General features: G+C 41.5%; 1 protein-coding gene across 2 annotated transcripts in view; it reads left to right on the top strand.

Moving 5' to 3' along the window:
* Nucleotides 1-25,964, top strand: part of LOC138788684 (laminin subunit beta-1-like) — a 76,623-nt gene that overhangs the window by 5,746 nt on the left and 44,913 nt on the right. Inside the window, exons 1-4 of one of the 2 annotated variants that reach the window (XM_069966794.1) lie at nucleotides 8,314-8,485; nucleotides 11,930-12,018; nucleotides 23,456-23,631; nucleotides 24,589-24,712. In XM_069966794.1, coding sequence (XP_069822895.1) covers nucleotides 11,964-12,018; nucleotides 23,456-23,631; nucleotides 24,589-24,712 — 355 coding nt within the window. In that variant the 5' untranslated portion in view covers nucleotides 8,314-8,485; nucleotides 11,930-11,963. Of the gene's footprint in view, nucleotides 1-8,313; nucleotides 8,486-11,929; nucleotides 12,019-23,455; nucleotides 23,632-24,588; nucleotides 24,713-25,964 lie in introns of those variants that run through there. The other variant, XM_069966793.1, reaches the window with a different exon arrangement.

Genomic DNA, 25,964 nt, shown 5'->3' with positions numbered 1-25,964 from the left:
AATCTACTGTATTGCTTCATGGGAGTGATAGACTTAAATAAAGGGTCACATGCAGTTATACACGCAGCAATACACCTGGTGAGACCCTGAAGCAATTATTAAACTAAGGACCCCCTAGCTATTTTTGTTGATTTATACTCCTCAATTAAGGCAGTTTTTTTTCTCCTTGTCACTTTATACTGCAGCACCCGGTGGATGTCTTAGTTTCTTCAGGGCTATCCATAGCCAGGGTCTTTCTCTTCATAGGTCCTATAGCAACTAAGGCTATGTTCACACTATGTATATTTTCGTATAACTACAGCCGTTGTTGCCGATTGCAATACGTGAATATACGTGTCGTTGCCGCCTATGGAATCCCGGACGGAGTTTATTCACATAGTATACACTCCGGACGGGATCCCTAGCGGCGCCGCGAGAAACTCACATGTCAGTTTTCAGCGGCCGCTATTTATTGAATAACGGCCACAGAAAACCCTGTCAGTGCACACTATGGAGCGAGCGGCTCCGGCTGCTTGCTCCATAGTTTGCTGTGGGGAGTTCTAATGCAGGCACGCACGAACTCTGCGGCCCTAAAGAACATCCGGTCAATACTGCAGTACCAGCCGGGATGATCTTTTCAGAGACCGTCCGTTCCGTGAAAAAAGCCTAATGGTGCGTTTACACAGACAGAGTTATTTGACAGATCTTTGAAGCCAAAGCCAGGAACAGAATATAAACAGAGAACAGGTCATAAAGGATAGACTGAGATTTCTCCTCTTTTCAAATCCATTCCTGGCTTTGGCTTCAAAAATTTGTCAGATAAATCTCTCTTTGTAAACGCACCATAAGTCTGTGGTATGGATGTCCATGTCTTTTTAAATTTTTAAAAATATATTCAGACTTTCCAAGTTCTATAATTTTCTGGGTAAGCTGGGTGACAGCCAGTATTACTGATACCCTACAGGGGTTGTGAGCTTTCCAATAGCAAATCAATCTGCCTAGTTGTAAAGATCTGTCTCTGTAATATTTTCCTGCTCAAAGAAAGTTGATTGATAACCAATATGGCCACTAGTACTGCTCCCACCAATGATATTAGAGGAAACAGAGAGGGTCCTATTAGACAAAGTGATTTTTAACGATTAATGATAAACGATCGCAAACGAGATTATCGTTAACCTGAAATCGTTCACCATACTACACAATAATTTCATTAATTTCGATCGCTACAATGATCGTTACTACAATCGTTTACATCTGATCTCAGCGAAAGAAGGAGCAATCTGGAATTACATTGAACGATTAGCGAGCAAATGCGGACTTACAGCAAACGATTAAAAATGATTTTAGGGTCAGATCTAAATCAGTGATCAATGACACACAAACCACTTTTTGATCATTGCCTGCAATTACACAGGATCATTATCGTTCAAATTCGAATTTCCGCACAATAATTGTCCCGTGTAATGGGGCCCTAATGGTGGCCATCATTCTCAATCTACTTTACCTGTGATGCAAATGATATAGAAAAAAAACTGGTTTCAGAAACAGATTTGTAAATTAAAAAAAAGTTTTAATATTAAAACAAACATGCATTCCTACCAGTACTTATCAGCTGCTGTATGTCCTGCAGGAAGTGGTGTTCTCTTTCCAGACACGGTGCTCTCTGCTGCCACCTCTGTCTGTGTCAGGAACTTCCAGAGCAGGAGAGGTTGTCTAAGGGGATTTGCTGCTGCTCTGGACGGTGGTGGCAGCAGAGAGCACTGTGTCAGACTATAAAGAATAGACCACAATAGACAGCAGCTGATAAGTACTGGAACTAAAAGAGAGTAATTTAAATAAATTAATCTAGAAATCTCTATAACTTTCTGACACCTGTTCATTTGAACAAATTTTTTCCCCCACCGGAGTACCCTTTTAGGAAACATTTGTTTATAAATTTTCTTTGTTGTACCCAAAATGACGTCTGACCATATGTGATAACTGTGCTGTGATTATAAAGAGCTTTGCAGAGCTACATGCTCGAGCGATTCCTATGCATATTCTAGTCTATGCTTTAAAATGATAATAGTTTTCATCCATCCGAATTGGATTTTGGCGGAGGAATCTGGGTCACAGGTCAATCACACAGTAAGCAAACTGTGATCAGGCCTCATTTATTCTTTTGAATAGAAAACGGCAATCCTTCAGAGGACAATATACCCATAAACCCCTGGCAGGGTGGGCATGTCACAGAAACACACAATAGATGGTTTAAGACAAAGGGATATTTTTAATTAGCTGTATGAAATGTATTGACTCCAGAGAGGTTGCAGTTGTATCCGGCTCCACGTACTGTATGGGCCCACCAACATTTAGACAACAGATGTAAGTGACACTTAATGTATCCCATATAGAATGGAGCCCTAGGCAAAATTTTAGAAAACAAATTAGTAATTTTGCTATTTAATAATAATAAGAATACCTTCATAACACAACATATACAGCTTACATAATACCCTCATATGGATCAGTGCGGATATGATTTAACCTTTTTGTGACAGGCCTGCCCGGGATATGCCAGGAAATGACTGACAGATGTGGGTCCTTCTTTTGGGACGTCCACTTATTGCTAGAACAAGAGCCCTCATGCCTCATCTAACTCGTAGCTGGCCAGAATTCTAAGAATAGCCAAGTGGGTTGTTTTAGGCACTTCATATAACTTACATAGACCTTAATGGGGATTGTGCAAACAGTGAAGCACTGCAACTATGTGGTTTCTAAAATTCACAGAAGTACAATTTATCCATAGTTATTAGGTCTCCAATTTTTTTCTAACACAAGAACTCCAATTTTGCTGGCTGTTGCTCCGTGTAAAAGAAAAGGCAGCAGTGGACCACTGCTCTCTTCTGTGGGCAGAAGATCGTCCGGGCAGACCCTCTTGCTGCTCCCCGCGGGCCCCCTGCTTAGTGTCTGTGCCTGTACTAGCACCGGCAGCGAGCAGGGAACGAGGAGTAAGCGAGCAATGACATGACAGGTTGGCACTTGCTTGTTCCCTCATATCGGCCCGCGTAGTAGTACCCTTAGATTTACCCCCAACCTGCTGCTGTTCACTGCTCTTGATATAGCCTGGCTCTGACCTTGGCCCTAATACCTTGATGAAAGGTGCAAATCTCATCAGAAACGTGTCTCCATTTATTTGTTACCATCCATTTGCCACCTGCTGCAATGTTTTAATCAAGAAAAAAAAAGTTATTTTAGATATAAAAAATAGGACATCCTTAGACTTCACACCCCAGACTAACTTGCACCAATCCACTTGCTGCCTAAGGATCCACTAAGCCAAGGGACCATAACATTGTCCAGTTTGTAGAAGGCAACAATAGAATCCACCAGCACCTATTGTAGCGTTGTGTTCCTGTGACCTGGCTGGACATATCCCTGGGGCATCACTACAGTCAATGAATAAGAACCCTGCTAATTATTTGTCTCCAGGTAAGACAAATTCGGTGATATGAACTCTCTCACCGGGGTCATATGTTGTAATAAGATCAGCCTGGCCATTGTCTTTAAGGAAATATTATCCCACTGATGCTTCTTGGAGGATTATGTCAACAGGAAATATGAAATGTAATTGATGTTCTTGTTTAGAAAGCCGATGCTATCTCACCTAAATGTCTACAGACAGAAAGGACTGCGGCAGATAAATAAATGTGTAGGATGTCCTTATCTGAGCTTAACATATGACTTAACATGAGGTCATCTGTCTATGATCTTTGCCTTCTATTGATCTTAGCACAGGTAAAAGGGGGTCAATACAACGTATAACCTGCCCTATTCTATCCTTGGGGTTTATTCTAAAATTTCTTCCCTACATCGTGTTTGTCCCACTTCCCTCTGGAAAAGGTGTTCAGCAAAGCCAGTCTTCCCTGTAGCACTGTCATTTGGTGGATGCGGTTGTATCATACAGCTTGGTTCACACTACGTTTTTGCAATCCATTCAACGTATCAGTTTTTAATTGGATACTTTTAATGGACAGAAAAACGTAGTCAACACTATTTTTGTGTCTGTTAAAAAAAACATACCCATTTCGATCCTATTTTTTTTTTTAATGGAAGTCAATGGGAAAACGAATCCAAACTGATGAAACACAATTTCATCCGTTTTATGCATCCATTTTTTTTTCGAAAAACGTATGCGTTAAACGGATTGCAAAAACGCAGTGTGAACCCAGCCTAACCCTTCTATCTGGCTGGCTGCATATGTTGTATATACCCACTAATAGGATTCAGATATGTTCATGGAGACTCGTAACAATACAATAATATCCCCTGAATTCGGCAATTAACAGAACAAATTATAATGCGTCCTATAAACCTGTCATTTGTTTTAATTACCACGTAGTTTAGCGATTTATCCGGACCCCACACGTCCCCCCGTCACCATGGACAAACACATTCCTCTCACCGTTAATTAGCTGCTCTATGAGACATTGCCACCGACTTGTTGGTGTTTCCTCTGCTATTCATCCGTCAATTTGTGCACAATACCCACTTATACGTAGGACTGTTCTGAGCTCAGCCAACTGTGCCAGGATGACATCTGCTACACGGGGAGACAACCAAGAAGAAAAGGGACAATAATAATACTAATAATAATTAGATACTGTCAATCATTGCTGTGTTATTCTGCAGGGAAAAGGAAGTGATGACCACACTCAAAGACAGAAAATGGCCGCTGTATATACACAATGTTCTTTAACTCCAAGTATAAGGAAGAGTAGAACACCATGGTACCCTATAGGCCATGATTACAGAAACATGGCCTCTCCAAACAACAGGGTCAAACCAGGGTGCAGGGTATTTCAGCTCACCCCCATTCACTTCAATAGAGGCAATCTGCAAAACCAGTTACAACCCACTGACAGCTGGGGCCCTGTTTCTGGGCACTCATATTTTAAATAATCTTGTACGACTCCTTTGACAAATACAGATTGAGGCTATGTTCACACTACGTATATGTCCGGCCGTATATTTTTCGCGGCTGGACATATACGTGTAAAACTGTGACCGGGATTTACGCAAGTTGCGGCCGGCTACGTACGGTCCGCAAACTTACGCCCGTAATCTACGTCCGCTTCCCGAGTGGCGTACGTAGCGATCTGACAGCGGTCTTTTACTTGGATATCTTCGGCTAGCCCCGGACACCCCACAGAACCTTTTGGATCGGCAAATCAAAGTGTAAAAATGAAGAAATCACCACTCCGTACGGGACCGCATGTTACGCTACGGGCGTAAGTTACAGCATTTCCGTCCCGAAACAATGGTCTGGTTCATTTTTTACGGCGCCACATACGATCCGGGCGTAAGTTCTTACGTAGTGTGAACTGTGCAGCCGTACATCGTATACTTTCCATTGTACGCAAACTACGTAAATCTCCGGCCGCTTATTCACAGAGCGCGCTACAACCGGAAACTCACGTAGTGTGAACATAGCCTGAGCGGGGTTCACACTACGTATATTTCAGTCAGTATTGTGGTCCTCATATTGCAACCAAAACCAGGAGTGGATTAAAAACACAGAAAGGCTCTGTTCACACAATGTTGAAATTGAGTGGATGGCCGCCATTTAATGGCAAATATTTGCTGTTATTTTAAAACAACGGCTGTTATATTAAAATAATGGCCGTTATTTACTGTTATATGGCGGCCATCCACTCAATTTCACCATTGTGTGAACAGATCCTTTCTGTGTTTTTAATCCACTCCTGGTTTTGGTTGCAATATGAGGAGCACAACACTGACTGAAATATACATAGTGTGAACCCAGAGCGTAGTTTGTCATTAGACTCCTTACATCTCAGCAGTTAAGATAACGCATAAAGTACAGATAATACTTTGTAAAATCACTGTGCTCGTTCATAGGTTGTGTCTGGTATTGTAGTTCAGTTCCTTTGCCTTCAAGGTTCAAGTCTGCACTGACTTCTGCTAAACAGGATTAGATCAGTACTATCACTTCTTCTCTGTCTCACAGCCCCACGCAACTATTTAACACTTTTACCTTACTTTCTATGCCTCTCGCTAAAAAAATTATTTGGAAGTTGAATTTGAAAAAAAATATATATTTTGTTCTTAATTTTTGGGGAGGTTTCGTCTTTACGTCATTTGCCATGTGGTAAAACTTACATGCTATCTATGTTCCTCAAGTCAGTATGATTACAATGATACCCAATGTATATAACTTTTAATTTATTTTACTACTTTAAAAAAAATCTAAATTTAAAAAAGTGCATAAATTTGCTCTATTCCGACTCTTATATATTTTTTTGTCTATAGGGCTGTGTGAGGGCTCATTTTTATACCATGATCTTTAGTTTTTATGGGTACCTCACTTGCGTATATGCAACTTTTTGATCAGTTTTTATTCTATTTTTTTGGAATGTGATTTGACCCTAAATCTGCAGTATTGTGCTTATGCTGTTTACCCTACAAGAAAATTCTGTATAATAGTACAATGATGGAAAATATGTTTATTATAGGAAAAGGTGGGTGATTCAAATGTTTATTGTGATTAATTTATTTATATAATAAAAAAAAAACATTTTTGAATTTTTTTTATAGTCCCTCTGATTGCTCATTGCTCATAGAAGAATGTGGTACATCAGGGTGCCTTAAAGGGGTAGTTCACAAAAAAAAATCTTTCAAATCAACTGGTGCCAGAGATTTTTCATTAACTTCTATAAAAAAATCTCAAGTCTTACAGTACTTATCCGCTGCTGTATGTCCTGCAGGAAGCGGTGTATTCTCTCAAGTCTGACTCGATCCACCGCTCAACCTTATCTATTTATCAATTACAGTCAATGGCTCCACTCTCTGCCCTGTCCCACAAGTCCTCTTCCTTGGTATCACCTTCAATCCGTCTTTTAAACAGCACATCCAGGCCCACTTCCTGCTGAGTCCACCCCGAAAACATCTCTCAAAATGTTCTGTGTTGACTCTTCTAAATTGCTGGTGGATACCCTCATCATTTCCTGCTTGGACTACTGCAACATCCTCCTACTTGGCCTTCCATCAAAAATATTCTTGCTCTCTCCTATCCATCCACAACTCTGCTGTCAGACTAATTCACCTCTCCCTTTGCTCCTCCTCTGCCTCTCCCTAATCCCAATGTCTCCCAGTACCCAAATAATTCAATTTAAACTGTAACAAGGACATCCACAACCTGTCCCCTCCATACATCTCTGACCTCCCAATATGACAGTTCACATAATCTGCAATGCTCACAAGACCCCTCAACCACCTTACACAAACGCCCCTTCTCCTGTGCTTCCTCATACACTGGAAATCAGTACCCCGACACATCCAGCATCTTAGAAAATGTGAAGAAGTTTTAAATAAAGTTAATAAAGTTAAAATGCCAATTTTAGATTGGACTTCAGGTGGCTCAGGCGCTAATATAATATGACCCAACCACAACAGATTTATCAAACATGGTGTAAAGTGAAACTGGCTCAGTTGCCCCTAGCAACCAATCAGATTCCACCTTTCATTCCTCACAAACTCTTTGGAAAATGAAAGGTGGAATCTGATTGGTTGCTAGGGGCAACTGAGCCAGTTTCACTTTACACCATGTTTGATAAATCTGCCCCATAGAGTCCAACAGGGAAAACCCAATCTAAACAATGCATTGAAATGGCCACACAAACAATACAGTGATTGTTTGTGTGGCCCAGTCACATGATTAGTTGAGCCATGTTTAGGCACTGCAAGTGAGCGCCGATCTGGCTGATCAGTGCTTGTCTGCCACACATTATGCCTTGTTAAAGGACACTTAGTCATGTGTTAGTGCCCAATGTCACTATTAGTAAATTAAATGTCCCAACAGTGTAGTCGGGTGTGTCGCTGTTTTTGGAAGAAAGCAGCAATGTTTTTTTCTAATTCTGGACAACCCCTTTAAACATACATTAATTCCCTATAAAAGTCTGTACCCCCAGTTTACTGCTGGAGTTTATATGTTTATAAAGAGGCAATGAATATATTTGCAGCTTGTTGATAAAGCAGCTGCCAGTCCTGTAAAACTTTCCACCAGGCTTGTTTCAGGAAGGGGGGCTCCATACGGTCCCGAATAAAAAAGCAATGGAGACTGCAGGCTTAGTGTATGACCCACGGAGCAGAAAAAAATCAGTCTCTGCATTCCTGTAGCTTGGAAACCATGTGCTCCCCTTTCAGCCCTGCGCTCACCAGTGACAGTACCAATTTGAATAAGAATCACTCCATTTAGGATCAGGGCTGGAGGGAGGGAGAGCTGCCCCGCTAGTCCTGCTCGCTCGCTGCACTATTGCTTGTATGTTTTCACATTGCTAGTGTTCTCACGCTGTAAGTTGGTATAACACCCCCATGCATCATTGGGGGGCCGGACCCTCTCTGAGAGAGATAAGATACTGCATTTTCATTCTTTAACTTTGCAACGAGTTTTAGTCCTTGGCATCAAGTTTTAGAAGACACAAGTGTCTGTGACGTCAACTTCAAGGTAACTGGCTTCATGTCACATTTTGTCTAGAAATATGTTTAGGTTGGTACAATAAGAGATTATAAAGCAGCATAGGGTGCAGGACTAAGGGAATTATCTGTAGACTTCTAGAAATCTTCAGGTTGTCAGAGAACATATGTGAGAGGCTGTCCAAGAACAAATAAGTGATAGAGAATTCCCTATACTTTATATAGGCCCTTGTAGGTAAAGCAAGTAAAGATTTATGTAGTATGTATATCTGAATGAATAAATGTGTTTACTTTATCATAGAATTATTATTATATATGAACAGATGATATAGATAGATAGATACATTTATACAAGAAGTGTTTTTTTATATTATTGCATTTTTTAGCTTTATTATAAATTAATAATTTAATTAATGTTTGTTTTTTTTTTTTTACTTTTTCCATCTTCACCAAATATAAAGAACTTGTTGCCTTAATAAAGTTTATTCCAAATACACATTAATGTAAGAATTTCAGGATAAGCATAATATATAGTAATAAAGTTATAATCATACCTATGTTAATGTAATAGACGGGATTCTTCTCTGGCTCCATCTTGTCTATAAATTCTATTTGTGAATGAGACTTTTGGGAGTATGTACTTGTCTTTTGTGTCGTATATTATTTATTTATTTTTTGCTTTTTTATTATTTTGAGATTGTAGAAGTTTTCTGTATATTTTATTTATTTAAAGATAAAATACTTTTTATCAGATTTCCTATTGGTCATAAATGGGAATATTTGACCTTAATCCAACCAGAGTGTCCATATTTTTCACCATTTGAATATAAAAAGGGCTTCCACATGGAATAGTTTGTGTAATACTAGAAATACTGGGGCTAATTTTTTATGTAACTAGAAGTGAGTAAATGGTAAATGGTCCTTATCAAGGGTCTTCTTTTAGTACCACACAGGATGCCAAACCTTCAAAAGACAAAGGCAGCTTTCCTAGGCTTAGGTGGAAAAGGGTGAGTTACTACCCATCAATTTAAAGGGGAAAACAAATAAGAAAAATCTGTGTGTTAAAGCAGATACCTATCTAAAGTAATCAAATACTATCAAATACTTAACAAATATTTTCATAATTTTTTTTCCCTGAGTAGTGGAGTATACTTCCTCCTTTCTACCAGGTTCATAGCATACATGTGACATGTGGACCTCCCGATTAGGAGGTCATATATAGTATGATAGGGTTTGTAAGCCAGGTCTTTTAGAACTGGCGGACTGATGTTTCTAGAAATGTCTCTTATAATAAAATTTGTCTCAGTGAGAAGATGCATTGCTATTGAGTAGTCCATGACCACCACCTGCTGGGAGGGAGGATCCCAACAATAAGTGGGCTGACAGTCAACTGGGTGTGTGGCAAAGCCATTCATTCATTTATTCAACCAATCAATTCGTATGTGATGACTTCACTCTGGATAGTGAATAGCATTATATTTCATTGTGTCTTTACACCATCCATTATGCCCTAGAGGTTTATGGGGTAAAGGATAGGGGTCCATATAACTAGTGTATAAATAGTGTTAATATCCTTAAAAATATTGACCACCCTCATGAACAGCCTATATTTCCATTTAGGCCATGTAACACTTTGTAAAACACTGTCCGCTCTGTCACAGAATAGTCGGTGTTTGAGAAGATCATCCCGGCTGATACTGCATCCCGGCCGGATGATCTTCACTCCTGCTGAATCTGTGTGCGCCTTCATCCGAATTCACCGCTGCACACAATGGAGCGTGCGGCAGCAGCTGCACGCTCCATTGTGTGAACCGACAGGTTCTTTTTGGCTGCTATTTAATGAATAGCGGCCGCAGAAAACTGACATGTCAGTTTCTCGAACAGCCAGATGGAATCCTGGCCGGAGCATATGTGTATATGCTCTGGTCGGGATTCCATTCATTCACAGACAACATATGGTTTGTATAAATCACACAAATTGCAACCACGGACATGATTTATACAACACATACGTTGTGTGAACATGGCCTTACTGTGTTATATATTTTTGAGATATATGAAAAACTAACATGTAGTCTTATGAACCAATCTAACCATATGAATATATGATTCTACCCTTGATACACTTTATTTTTAAGGTTAATCAAAGACTAAAACCAGGGTTTGGCAGGGTCACTTATTGCTTTGTGGGCTGAACCATTAAGGAATACATTTTAGAGTTTGTCCAGTGTTGGAACATTTCTTTTCAGAAACAGTGCCACTCTTGTCCATAGGTTGTGGTCAGCTTAGTCCCATTTACTAGAATGTGACTAACTTGCAATACCAGACACTGCCTATGGGCAAGAGTAGTGCGGTTGCTGGAAATAGAGCTGACCCTTTTTTAAAATCCCGGACAACCTCAATTGTGTTTTTATTTGCACTTGTGATGGCACGAAACCCTGTGGTATTCAGGAGTGGTGCCAGCTGACATTCATGCCACTCCCGGTACAATCACTGCTGGTTACTCAGCAGCAAAATGTCACTTAGTGGTTTGCCAGAATTCATGAAATAAAAATAATGAAGTTTGGGTGAAATCACCTGTATTTTATATCCAGGTTATTTACAACATTCACAGTAAAGGAAATGTTAGTCAATAGGGCTATTCATTGTGTTTCATCCATATGGATTGCGTAAAGGGAATGTGTCATCAGAATATGACTTATTAAATAATGTTTTTATGTTATTTTGGTGAAATTTTTTCTCATTTTCCATTCTCACCACTGGGGCTAAAACTAAGCAGTGATAGATAGCATCAATACAAGACAATGGCAGCTCTCTGTGGAATGATCGTTTCAAATGTCACAGAGCATGCTCAATGATGTTTTACATTCATGTCTATGTCCATGCTGTAAAGCATGTCACTAAATGCTGTTAAAACAGCCTAGGCAATATGGCAGCCCCCATAACAATGTAAAAGTAGTGAAATAAATTATAATTAAATTCAGAAAATAGAAACAGATTAATTGTAGTATGTGATTCTAATCAGTAAAAAAAAATTAGGTGACATACTTTAATTGTCTCAGTCCAGACTTTTTACTGGGCTAGCCCATGAACAGGACCACAGTGTGCTTCCAGCTTCGAGGTCATGTGGATATGTCCTCAAAGTATTATATGCTTGATGTCTTTGTGTTGGAGTTTAGAGTTTGCCTTAGGAAATTTGCTATCAATCATCAGTAGAGATGAGCGAAACTCGAGCATGCTTGAATCCCAGTGGCTGAAGAAATTAGATGCAGCCCTAAGGAGTCCTGGAAAATATTAATATAGCTACTCCCTAGGGCTGCATCCAACTTCTTCAACCAGCGGAATTCAAATGCTGAAAGATCAGACTCAGGCATGCTCAAGCTGCGCTCATCTCTACTCATTAGTTATATACAGCCCATGTGATTCCCTCCTATGTATTGCCTATTGCCTTCATTCATTCTTTTTTTTTTTTTAGGTGGAACACCTAGAATTTGGAACTAAATTGTGAGATGTTACATAGGAAGATAATATGGCAACAGGGATTTATGTGGGTCCTGATTTGGGGTAAGTTTCCTATGTTTTCTGTGATTATAAAGTGATAAAATATATTTTCCATTGGATAACTCATCATCAGGGACATGTAGGGGAGAGTCTTCTCACTATAATTTACTGCGACAGAGGCAGGAGGAAAGGAGGGAAGATCCTTTTGGTGACTGAGTGACAGAGAATGAGTGCTGACATGGCTGACCCAGACTAAAGGCCATATTACACGGAACGATTATCGGACGTATTTGGCCGATAATCGTCCTGTGTAATAGAACACAACGATCAGCCGACATGAATGATGTTGGCTGATTGTTGTAGTCGCTTGTCTTTCAATATGTTGAAAGACAAACGACTGTGATAGCAGCGATCTGCTGCCGTCACTCCGCGGAATAGGAGTGGCGGCAGCGGACCACCGCTATCCTCTATGGGCTGCCCGGATGATCTACCGATCACCCGGGCAGCCCCCCCACAGCTCCCTGCGCCCCCTGCACTTACCCGCTCACTGCCGTTGCAGCAAGCGAGGAATGAGGAGCAAACAAGCGCTGACAGCTGTTCACACAAAGGGGGACATGTATGAAAAGGCGTAAATGCCTTATTTAGGTGCAGATGGGGCAGATCAGCGTAAAAATATTCGTAAATGGTATCTTTGCAAAAAAAAATTCTGCATCTTCCCCAGTGGGGCGGAGAGGGGGACGTTATGGTGGGTGCGGCCTCTGCATGCGCCGCATCTATCATTTTTCCTGTGGAAAAATTATACTGAAACCTACGCCAGCTCTGAGCTGGTGTAGGTATCAAAATTTTCGCATGGCCGAGCTCTGTGCGATCAGGATTTATGTAGAGGCAATGCCCCTCTACATAAATCCCCTGAGCAACGGAGCTGCGGGGACATTTGTATGCCCGGCGTAAAAAACGCCGGACTTCATAAATGTCCCCCAAAGTGTTTCTGTCAGTCTTTTTTCAACCAAAACCAGGAATGGATTGAAAACACAGAAACTGGGCAAATCTTTCCATTATAATTTTGCCCTGTCACTTCTGATTTTGGTTGGAAAAAAAACTGACCAAAAGAATGATGGAAATACAATGTGTGTAACATAGCATAAACCTGACCAGGTGACCAGGCACAGCTATGTACATTTGGTTGCAGCTCTTGCTATTAATTTCAATAAAACAAGCTGCAGTACAAAGTACAGCCACTACCAAGTGTATGGCGCTGTGTTTGTCAGGAAGTGAAGAAGCTGCAGTGCAAGTGCTGAGGACCCTTCAATTAGGTGATCATTCAGGGTGCCATAGGCCAGCAGTAAAAGTAATCCTGGAAAACCCCTTTAAATAATCAACTGTAACGCCTGGAGTAGTGGATCCACTGGACCGTCACCAGCGATGGCACTAACCTCACCAGGGAGCGGAGTCTAAGGGGCCGCTGGTTTTCAGCAGAGCCCGCCGCAAGGCGGGATGGACTTGCTGCGGCAGGCGACCCCCAGGTCGCTACCCCTGGCTTGGTTGCTAGTGACGGCAGGCGAGGCGTGGCAGGAGCAGTAGGCAGGAGATGGTGCTGGCAGAGGTCTGTAGGCGTAACCGCAGGTGACAGGCTGAACACAGGAGCAATGAAGTGACAGGGGAGCAGGAACCAGGAACAAGGACTAGGGACCAGGTAGCGGATAGGAATGAGGAACAAGGACTTGGGACCAGGTAGCGGATAGGAAACAGGAACAACAGGGAGCTGGGCCAAACGCTATGGGAAGCATGTAGAGGCTCCAACCCAAGGGACAGGGCATGCTGGGATTTATAGGGAGTGATTGGTGCAACCAACCAATTAAGGGCAGACTGGCCCTTAAAATCTGAGACAGCCGGCGCGCGCGCGCCCTAGGAGGCGGGGACGCGCGCGCCGGCCGGCACAGACGGAGACAGGAGCGGAGGAGAGGTGAGGCGCCCCCAGGGGCCGAACTAGCAGCAGCGCCGGGTCCCTGCACAAGGACCCCGGCGGCTGCGTGGGGCAGGAGGAGGTCGCGGCGGCGGCCCGGAACACGGGACGCCGCCGCGGCCGTGACATCAACCCTATTCCATGTTTATTGCAGCCTGTGATTTTTATTTCTGTACCAGTCTTACCCAGTGTGGACATTAGTTCCAGTGAGCTAAATCATAGCTATAGGAAAGCAGAGATGGGGTTAAAGGTGTAACGGACTAGTCAGAATGCCAGCTGTATACTGTACGTTTTGAAGCATGGAATATATGTCTTGTGATTCCTGAGAGGTGCAGTGGATGGGAAAAGAATGCAAGCTTGCTTCATTGCTTACTTTTTACAGGAACAAAATGTTCTGAACATCAGCTTGACATCTCAGCAGGGCAGTGTTCACCTGTAACCGTGTAGTTATATTGCCTGGTACCTGAGGGGGCCAAAGGTATGAATTTAATATATAGATAAATTACTTAAAAAGTCTTCCTGTAATAAGGCTCTACATATAGTATCACCAAAGGGCGCTATACACCACTGCTGGTAAACAGTTGTCACTTAGTTTTTCTGTAACAAAGTACTCTACAGTAATATACTGGCTGTAAGTTTGGGTCTATGTCCTGCTGAAGAATCCAATTTTTATAGTCAATTAGATTACCTTCCTGATGAGCAGTGACTTTGTCCATACCTGTCTAAAACTTTTGGACAGTGCAAGGTGCCACACCAATCTGAAATTCTATAAAGGTGCTGTACCTAGCTCTCTCCAGTCCTTTGGCTGAGAACACATGGTGAGCTATTCTATCTGCTTCTGTGTGGTGCGGTGCCATACGGCAGCCATTGTTGCCTCGGTGCAGTGTCTGTTGGGTGGTGGGGCCAAGGGGATTAGGTCTTGCAGCAGTGGACTACTGGGTCACTCCCTCCTTGGGCACTGTTATTGTGGCGATGGTGGTCTCCATGCAGCACTAAGCCATTGTAGGTTTGGGACTAAAACGAATCAGGAACTTTGAAGCGGCCTGTTGGCTTATACAAATTGTAACTAACTCCTGAGGTAAGTATTAAGTAATGCTGAGAAGCAAATATTCAGTGTCAGCCATGAAAATGTGCGGCCATGTCTGTTTTTTCAACATCCAAGGTATGTATACAAAAAGTTTATATATAATTTCACATTAGAGAGAACTATACTCCACCATTGATAAGCAGATGTCAGTACCCTCACATGTCCTAGGTAAATCAATTCTCCAGTTTTGTTAGTATTCTTTTGACTCTTTGGGGGAGATTTATCAAAGGGTGTAAAATTTAGACTGGTGCAAACTGGCCACAGCAACCAATCACAGCTCCTCTTTCCTTTCACCAGAGCTGGAAGCTGAGCAGTGATTGGTTGCTGTGGCCAGTTTGCACCAGTCTAATATTTACACCCTTTGATAAATCTTCCCCTATGACTCCAATTTCATGGCATCCAGTTTAGGGGAGACCTGCTTTCAAAGAACTGTAGTCATGGTCATTATCCTGTATTCTTAAGTACTGTTATACCCCAATTTAAGGAGGTTTGCCCTACAAAAGACTCTCCTTCTGGGAATGTCCTTGCATTCATACGCGTTTCTCAGTGGTTTGCATCAGGGGGCCTAAATATCAAATTGAGTGTGATGTAGATCTATTCTTCTATTGTTCAGATTAAAGTCAGTGTATTAAGATGCACAGTGGTCCCTCAACTTAAAATAGCCTTAGGATACAATATTTTCAACATACAATGTTCCTTTTTGGACCATCGTAACTTGAGACCAAACTCACCATGCAATGCTACAAACAGTCAGGATCTGCAGGACATGTGAATAAGTAGATGACTGATCAATAAAAGTGGCCATTTTACTGGTAAAACCCTGGTATTACTATAGTATACTATAGTCAATAGGGTCTGTCGGGCAATGTCGGTATCTGGTACACAATGTATTTCCTGGCACCGTTTTTCTTCTTCATTGTTCTGCTTCAGTGACACTGAAGGTGAAAACCCAAATTAAAGAAGATTGCGAAGTATATAATCATAGTATTATAAGTGATAACCAGCATGGTTTTACTAAGGACAGAAGCTGTCAAACCAACCTAATATGTTTCTATGAAGAGGTAAGTAGAAGCCTGGATGGCGGCGCGGCTGTGGATATCGTGTACCTGGATTTTGCAAAAGCGTTTGACACAGTTCCTCATGGACGTCTGATGGGTAAGTTAAAGTCTATCGGTTTGGAAAATTTAATGTGTAACTGGATTGAAAACTGGCTTAATAATCGTACCCAGAGAGTGGTGGTCAATGATTCCTACTCCGAATGGTCCCCGGTAATAAGTGGTGTACCCCAAGGGTCAGTACTGGGCCCTCTTCTGTTTAACTTGTTTATTAATGATATTTAGAATGGAATTAACAGCAATGTTTCTATCTTTGCAGATGACACCAAGCTTTGTAGTACAGTACAGTCTATGGAGGATGTGCAGATGTTACAGGTTGACTTAGACACACTGAGTGTTTGGGCGTCCACTTGGCAAATGAGGTTCAATGTGGATAAATGTAAAGTTATGCACCTGGGTACTAATAACCCACATGCATCATATGTCCTGGGGGGGTTACTCTGGGAGAGTCACTGATAGAGAAGGATCTGGGTGTACTTGTAGATAATAGACTACAGAACAGCACACAATGTCAGTCAGCTGCTTCTAAGGCAAGCAGGATATTGTCATGCATTAAAACAGGCATGGACTCTCGGGACAGGGATATAATATTACCGCTTTATAAAGCTTTGGTGCGGCCTCATCTGGAGTATGCCGTCCAGTTTTGGAACCCGATTCATAAAAAGGATGTTCTAGAGCTGGAGAGGGTACAAAGATGGGCAACTAAACTAATAAGGGGAATGGAGCATCTTAGTTATGAGGAGAGATTAAAAGAATTACATTTGTTTAGTCTGGAGAAGAGACGTTTAAGGGGAGATATGATTAACTTATTTAAATATATAAATGGCCCCTACAAGAGATATGGGGAAAAGATGTTCCAGGTAAAACCCCCTCAAAGGACAAGAGGGCATTGCCTCCGCCTGGAGAAAAAAAAAGGTTCAATCTCCGGAGGCGACAAGTCTTCTTTACCATGAGAACTGTGAATCTGTGGAACAGTCTACCACAGGATCTGGTCACAGCAAAAACAGTAGAGGGCTTCAAAACAGGGCTAGACAAGTTCTTAGAGCAAAATAATATAAATGCATATGTATAGAACTTATCACCCCTCCCCCTTCCCTGTATCCATCCCCTCCTTGGTTGAACTTGATGGACATGTGTCTTTTTTCAACCGTATTAACTATGTAACTATAATTTTGTATGTTTGTCTCTCTCTCTCTCTCTAATATATATATTAGGGATGGTCCGAACCGAGTTCGGTTCGGGTTCGTACGAACCCAAACCCTCGGTAATGATTCCCGCTGTCTGCCAGCTCCGTGATTCACAAGGGTGGCAGATTCAGTGGTTTTATGCACTAAAGAAGAAAGGTCATTATGGTAATGCCATATTTTAGATATTCATCATGTAATCATTGACATAACTTGGCACTCCATGGACTAAGCCAAGGCTGTCATCGCCATCTGGCAGACATGCGAATATCTGATACTTCTTAGGACTCTTAGTAGCCATAGAAACATCATTGAGCCTGTTGTACCAGATGCTGCAGCTGAATGTCACAAATGCAGAACTTATTGGTCAAATATTAGCAAATAAAGCTGCTTAAATACAAGATTATTCAGGGTGATTTACTGGAGACATCATCCATTGTGAGTGCTGGCAGGGGGGAAATACAGCATATAGGAGTCTCATACTTAGATTAGGGGACCAGTGACCCATGCTTTATACTTTTGCTGCTCTCTCTTCAGTATCAGCAATTCCATTAATAGATCAGAAACAAATCTAATTTTCTACAGTCAGGAGAAAAAAAATTACTTTTTTGATCTTTTTGATAAAGTTCTATTATGGTGATTTTTTGATAAAGTTCCATTATGTATCTCTGTACCAATATGTAATATTCTTCTGCACTATTCAAGTTCTAACAGGCTCATTTATAGCAGTTGGATTGTACAGTGCCTGTTGTACACATTACTAAACCGAGTAACAGAATTTAAAGAGGTAGTCCAGTGTTTTACAAAAAGGTGGCTGCAGGGAAACCTCAGGTCTGTACCCTCGATATTGTGTCTGGTTCCAGAGTATATGTCATCAAAGCAAAGCAGGAGAAGCATAATCCAACAGACGAAGGGCAAGACAGGCAGTGTTTACATGCAATCCCAAAAAAACAATTAGGTAGGCAATGTAGCTGATCAGAAGGTCAGGGCAGGTGGCAGAAAGACAGACATGGAACACCTTTGCACTTCACTCAAAACTATGAACCCTATTGCTTAGGCACTGAAAATGGCAGAAGGGTCCCTAGCACTCAGCCTACTATTATGGCTGGGTGCCCTTCACCACTTATGGGCCATTCTATCCCTGTTCCATATCACACTGGACAGTCTGCTGTCTTTGGGTGGTGGGGAGTCTCCAAAGACATCTGTGACCAAACAGTTATGTCCCAATTCATATATTCAGGTGGTATAACATCAGGTTGTAATGTCTTAGAGAAGTAATTTTCTGAAGAATGTATAGGGAGTACAGCATGGCTCATTTTAACGTAAGCTGCTTACACTATGTACAATTGCTATGTGTAATCCAAGAGATGTCTCGTAGTTGTCCCATTTACTCATACGCTTATAAAAATGGAAATATAAGATAGTGTAGTTGCACATACCAGGCTGTGGAATGGTGTGGGCTAAGGATATTATATATTTTTATAGTGCATACTATGGAGCAATGGTAGAATACGAATGGCCCTATCACCCAAGGAATAATTGTCACAAGCACTTACCAATAAATATACTTATAACGCAGTTGAGCCAGGACATGTTGGTCAGTCTGTCCATAGCAGATGAAAGATATAGGGATCTATAGCAAATTTACTATAGCTGCCTCAGGTGCCCAGCAAAAGTGGCAATTCAGACAGTTGCCCTAGGCATCTGTGTAAGGTAATAGTCACACCTGATACTTGTGGCGGTCCATTGGCTCCTCCAACATATAGGTAGACACTAGTATTATAAATGTGAAGCTTCTGGGCTTGTTACAGATCTTGCCACTGTGTACAAGCAAAAGCTGATGTGCCATCATTTACCTTCTCACCCTCATAATCTAATTTCTTGTACGCAGTTTTACCATATGGCTTGTGTAATGGGGTAAGGCTGAGCTTCTTGTTCAGCCACCATTAAGCACCACATCCAGCCACAAACAGGGATCTATCCTTTTTGATGAGGGCTGAGATCTAGAAGTCATTAACCTCTGAATGACAATAATGCCCTCCTTTGTCATATAGTCCAGTGACTCTTAGTGCTTGTGCTTGTACCGCTCAGCCGCTCCTAGTACAAGGTAATGTTTAGCTCAGCCAATACCCTATGTTAGTAAGCTCTTAACATTCCTCCCATTCCATGGCCATGATTAACAGTTCTCTAAACAGGTAAGAACATATTTAGATAAACCCATAAAATATGCCATCCATATTACATCAATGAGGAGGATGGCAGTTTCCATTGCCCTTTATGTCATTAAATCATTGGACTGGCTCCAATTCCTTCATGGGTGAGAACAACATCATATTGAAAGGTGACAGACAAGGCTGTTTGTTTTATCATATAATATATATTTTTTTGGTGTAGCTATTGGGGGTACAGAGGTATCAGTGACACGAACCACATCATCATATTAGAACAGACATATGATGGGTGGTGGGGGGAGAGGTGGTACAGATTCTGCATTGGAGTCCAGGAGCTTCACCTTATGCCTACATCTTTATGATGGTTCATGCAAAAAAATTGTTTATGATGAGTCCAACTCAAGGTAGAGAAATAGTTTACAAAAGTGTATCTTGTACCATTACCAGATATATCACATAGCCCCATTCATGTTAAGAATGTGTCACATATGATAGACTATGGCATCAATAAAATTTTTCCTTTACAGACATGAATAATTTTTAGCATGACGCAGAGAAGTATCAGGGCAACAATGCAAAATCTATAACACCCCACACTCTAGATGCCATTTATTATATTGGAACCCCCTTAGACAACAAGACCCAGGGGTGGTACCTCTGCAATACCTATATAACTGGGTGATGTAAGGAACTCAATAAGTGCACAGTATTGCAGGAACTGTACAAATATTTGTTTAAAGGGAATGTGTCACCTAAATTTTCTTTTACTGATTAGAGTCAGATACAAAAATTGTTCTTTTGTTTCTATTTTCCGACTGTAATTTTTTTAAATTTCACTTTTTCTGCATTGCTATGGGGCTGCCATCTTGCCTGGGCTGTTCTTAACAGCATTTAGTGAAATGCTTTACAGCAAATCTCATGGACATAGTCGACAATAGACAGACTCTGTCCCCTTGGGATAAATATGAAACATCATTGAGTGCGCTCTGTGACCTTTGAGAGATGCCATTCCACAGGGAGCTGCTCTGGTCTCCTCTATCTATTGGTGTCACGTGTAGGTGCAATGCTGTTCAGATCACTTTACAGCAGCCTCCTCTTATCACCACAGAAAGAACAGGAAGTCTCAGCTTAGTTTTGGCCCCAGTGGTGAGAATGAAAACTGCAAGATATCAGGATTATTTTATAATATAGATAGAAAATGGAAAATTAGGAAAATGTCACTAAAAATTCTTAAAACATATGTTTACATAAAAACATTATTTAAACAAAGTCATTTTCGAATGACACATTCCCTTTAATCAGAAGTCATTTGTTTAAACACTTACATCAAGACAGAAAAAACTACTTGTAACATGTTCACTGACACATGTGTCAAGTTTTTTTTCTTCCATGACAGATACACTTTAAGCAAAATCCTGCTAGTGTTAGATCTGTGAATGCCTCCTAATAAATCTGGCACCTCAGTGGCTGGCCCAGCGCTGAACTTTCAAAACTGCCAGCTCTGAGCTGGCAAAGATATCAGCTATAATTTACACCAGCTTACCTCCGTAAATCTCTCTAAATTTGCCCGGACACCATGGCCACGAAAGCTTTCCATAAAGTGCTACCCCTTTTTCTAAAGCAGCGAGTGTGGCGTAAACCCTCCAAAAAGTCGCAAATATTTGCCAACCATGTTTGACATGGCATGCACAGAATAACAATTTTGTCAGCAAACTGATTTGTTGAACAGAAAATAACACAAATGACACAAAACAACACAAAATGCTATTTTGTAACACAGAATACACTTTTGTAACATATTGCATTGACTTTCTATTTTCCATGGTTATTCCTGCTGGCAGCAACAAGCAGAGAGGCTCACAAATTCCCTGGGTGGCAGCAGACTGAACACTGACTTCATAAGATGTATGATGAGGTCTGAGGAGCGAGAAGAATAGAATAGCAGCAATGTGACGAGAGGCTTCTATGAAGAACAATTCAGAGTTAGTCAGATGTACTGATGCGGCCTGGACATTCGATTTAACACAGAATTACCCACCAAATATCTCCTGCCCAGTCTAGCGGATATAGTAGTGCTGCATATGCAGGGACTTATACAAAAACTATAGATGGGGGGAGGTTTTGCTCTGAGCAGTAAATGAGATTCCAGCTGCCATTTTTAGTGGAAGGTAGAAAATAAATGCAGTCATGTAATTGGAGGAACTAAGAGGACGTGGGACTGGTACTTATGGTTTGCCTAGCCTGTCTCATGTCAACACTGACCCTGTATAGAAATATACTAAACCCTATTTACTGTATATGGTCATGAGTAATAAAGATCAACTTAACAAAACCCCTCCTCCTGAATACAGTATACAATTGTTATGGATGCACCTCAAGAGTACTGTCATATTCACTGTCTGTTCCTAATTACAAGTTATGGCTTTGTTCACACAACGTAAAGAGACCGGTCGTTCCATGACCCGGACGGGTCACGGAACGTCCGGTCTTTGCCCAGATCATCCCGACCAGTACTTAAGCACCGGCCGGATGATCTTTTGGCCTCAGTGTTCTGATGCGGGCGCATTAGCGCACGCCTGCATCAGAACCTCCCACAGCACACAATGAAGCTAGCGGCCGGAGCCACTCGCTTCATTGTGTGAATAGAGTTTCCCCTACAGCCCGACATGTCACGATGTGTATACGCTCCGGCCGGGATCCCATAGAAGATAGGCTACGTTACACGCCGCACAAAGTATGGCTGTTGTTGCTGATGGCAACAATGGCCGTACTTTTATGTAGTGTGAACATAGCCTATAAGTGTATAGTGCGCACTGAGAATCAAACACCCTGACATACTGATGGTTAAGGTGGATCTCCTTTATTCAAAGATGGCGGCCAGTTTATATATCCTGGGGGGGAGGTGGTGTTCTACTAAGGCTCGTGTCAGTACTTCATTGGCTGAGATGCAAAAAAAGTTTCGTAGCACTAGTGTTACTAATGTAAGCTTTAAGGAATGTAACATCTCTACTTGTTTAGAAGGTCTGCACCATATTGTAATGGCTTCATTAAATATACAAAATATCACATCCTTAACACGAGTTACCTTACCAAGTGTTCATGCATTTTCTTATTTGCTTAAAGTGTAAATGATCGTCCTAAAGTTAGTAAGATGGAAAGTTGATGATCGTTTTGGAAGGTACAGAAAGCTGGTTTGGTCAATGGAAATGACCTAAATGGGCATGACGTAGAGACAAACCAAAAATTTTACAGTCCAACAGCACCAAAATGGAGTCCATATGGCCATTCAGTAATTGGATTTGGGCTGGAATGTCTACAATCACAATAGTGGGCTTCTTAGAATATAAGGAGACAAGGTGTAACGGCATCCAGCGTAATGCAAACCCTTAAAACTTATTAGTACACGTGAGCCATGTTATATTTGTTGGGGAAGTTCTGCCTTGTCTTGACTGTGCTCCATACTGTATATCAGCAGCGTGACCTCATATGACTGAATTATTAGGAGAGGTAAATAAAGGACGATAACACAAGAAGCAGAACCTGTTCTGTATAGACAGGAAGTTAATAATTGGAAAGAACCTTAAGGGAAGGAATTATAATCTTGTTTGAAGTCGTATGGAAGCAGAGATTTACATAAATGACAAGTTATCGGAGAACTCAATCTGCTCATCTTCTACTCTATAACATGCTGCCTGGGCAGGGCAGGAGAGGTTTTCTATGAGGGTTTGCTATTGCTCTGGGAAGTTCTTGTCAGGGACAGAAATGGCAGCAGAGAGTACTGTGCCATACTGGAAAGAATACACCACTTCCTGCAGGACATACAGCAGCTGATAAGCACGGAAAGACTTGATTTTTTTTGAATATAAGTAATTTTCAAATCTATATAACTTTCTAACACTAGATGGTTTGAAAGAAGAACAATTTAGCTGGAGCACCTCTTTAAATACGTAAATAAAAGTATTGTATCTATCTCATTGCAGTGAAAGCTCTAGGTGTAGCAGCTGAGGAGCCAGACCTAATCCACCATGGCTGTACAGAGGGAGGGTGTTATCCAGCCACGGGAAATCTTCTCATTGGACGTGCTGAGAGTCTCACTGCCTCCTCTACATGTGGAATAGAGACCCCTCAGGAGTACTGCATTGTCAGCCATCTTTCGGTATGATAACATATTCAGTAATACAGTAACAAGATGTCTTAACATGTCTGAAAATACATCTGAGAAAACACTCCTAACCTGACAACTGAGACCCCTATGGATCAGGGCAATTTAGCAGCGCATTTTCAATTTGCCTGCAGTGCCTCCACAGTGTAAATTAAGTACTACACAGCAGTCATGGAAATGCATGGGCTGTCCATGTAATAGGTCCTTCAGATGGTGAGACACTGTGTATAGCCAGAGTAGGGTATTAGGAGACTGCAGCATTTGATTCCTTTTCCATAAATACAAAATAATTATAGTTCTGAATGTCTATTAGTGATGGGCAAAAATATTAAATGCTTTTAGTCAGCTTAATATCACTGTCCGCTGACTCATCGTTTCCTTCTGAAGGCCCTAGTCCATTATCTCCATATGAACACACAAACCTTATTATAGTCTTGTCCTTGAAGACAAATTCTTGGGTTGGCTCTAATCTGTGAGATAACAGAAAAATGCCAAGGAACACGGCCAACACCTTATCTAAGCAACTGGCCTAACAATATGGCTTTGTTGCTGCTGCCGATACCTCAAGACAGTGAATGAATGAAGTCACCAGATGCGGCGGGGTATTTTCTTCTCTAGTGTTCTTCTCTAGATTTTAAGAGGGTCATCCAGGATTAGAAAAACATAGCAGTACCACAAAATCAGTGCCACACCTGCGCCACGCGTTGTTTGTAGTATTGTACAACTTCAATGAAGAAGTGGCATTGTTTGTGGAAAAAAGCAGCCATCCTTTTTCGATCCTTAACAACCCCTTTAAGTTAGTCCAAATCTTCCGGCAGGTTGGGCTCTGATATTATAATGAGACAACCAGAACAATGCCTATGGGGTTCATCGCAAAAGACACCATCAAAAATTAAGAAAAGTTGTGTCGATCATTGACTGTTCACCGATTACATTCAATTATCATTACAGGAGTCCGAGAAATGCTTTATCTGTGACTCACGTGTCTACAACCAGAGGGGGAGCCACAGAATTCAAAATGTGATTTACTTGACGGGACAGGAAGGAGAGAAGACATGGTGGCAGTCGGAAAACGGTAAGGAAATTAAAGACCCTAATGTCGCTCCTGCCAAATGCTACCAATTTCTGGTGCCATTTGTGCTTGTGAATGTTTATCTACTTGTAGTTATTTCTATTAGTAGAGCAGCAGTTTGTACTTCAGAGCTGTTTCTCCTACTGTAAATGGAGACAGGTATGTCTAACGATAGCCAACCATTTTAGAGTTATGGATCTTTTGACCTCCCCAACACCACAGCGTACACAAACAGAGGTGTATCTCAGTGGCAAAGCTAGAGGGGGTGTAGAGGTAGAAGCCACAAGGATGTTGGAGATTTTGCATCGGGGTCCAGGAGCTTCAAGTTAAAACTCCACTACCTCAAAGTTTTAGGGCCACAATGCAGAATCCGAAGCAAGGCCCCGGTCCATAACTGGTCATTTAAAGGGGATCTATCATTAGTTTAGGATTGTCTAATAGGGCTGGAATAGTGAGAATGACCATAACTTTGATATTCTGGTGTGTTGTTGCTTTACTGAGAAATCTTACTGTTTATTCATATGTGAATTAGGGTGTTGATGCACTAGGGGGTTCCTTTACCCCCCCGTGCCCTGATTTACCCACTGGCTCCTGCAGAACTCCTGCTATGAATATTCAACTGGCGCTCTGCTCTTGGAAATGTCCAGATGACATCCCTGTAGGCGCTGGCTGAAGCAGACTCCTCTTTTTCTCGTTTTCATTCACTTGACTGGAAGCTACAACAGTATTTGGGTGGATTCACGTGTCAGTCTTGTTTGTAGAAATTTGTGCGACTGTGACTCAAATCTGAGCCAAATTTGCAAAAATCCGTGTGATTGAGGTCAAGATAAAGATCTGCCATGTGTGTATCCACCCCTCAAATCCTGCATTCGATTTTGGGTTGTTTCTTGGCAAAACGTTATCCCAAATGTTATGAGTTGGTCATCACTGGGTAGCTTTAGCTATGATAAATGCTGAAACGGCTTCTCTGGCCTTATACTGTACTTGCCCAGCTGTTGGGAAGACAATCGCGGTCTGTGCTTCTCCCCAGCTTCTTCCAGTTCTCCTTCTACCAACATTAGCCATGTGAATGCTGGAAAATCCAGCGTGACCCAGACATCACTTAGCATTGTTACATATTGGCCTTAATTGCACTAAATCTCCCTATTAAATCCTCATTTGCATATATTTCCATATCGTTAAACAGTTGCCAGCACAGAAGCACAACACACACAAATAGGATTGAGGACTGAATGAATCATGGTGAGCAGGCGGC

The sequence above is a fragment of the Dendropsophus ebraccatus genome, chromosome 4 (assembly GCF_027789765.1).
Source record: "Dendropsophus ebraccatus isolate aDenEbr1 chromosome 4, aDenEbr1.pat, whole genome shotgun sequence".
In the NCBI taxonomy this organism is placed as follows: Eukaryota; Metazoa; Chordata; class Amphibia; order Anura; family Hylidae; genus Dendropsophus; species Dendropsophus ebraccatus.
Note: the sequence above shows the minus strand (reverse complement) of the source record. Positions and strands in the feature narration are given on the sequence as shown.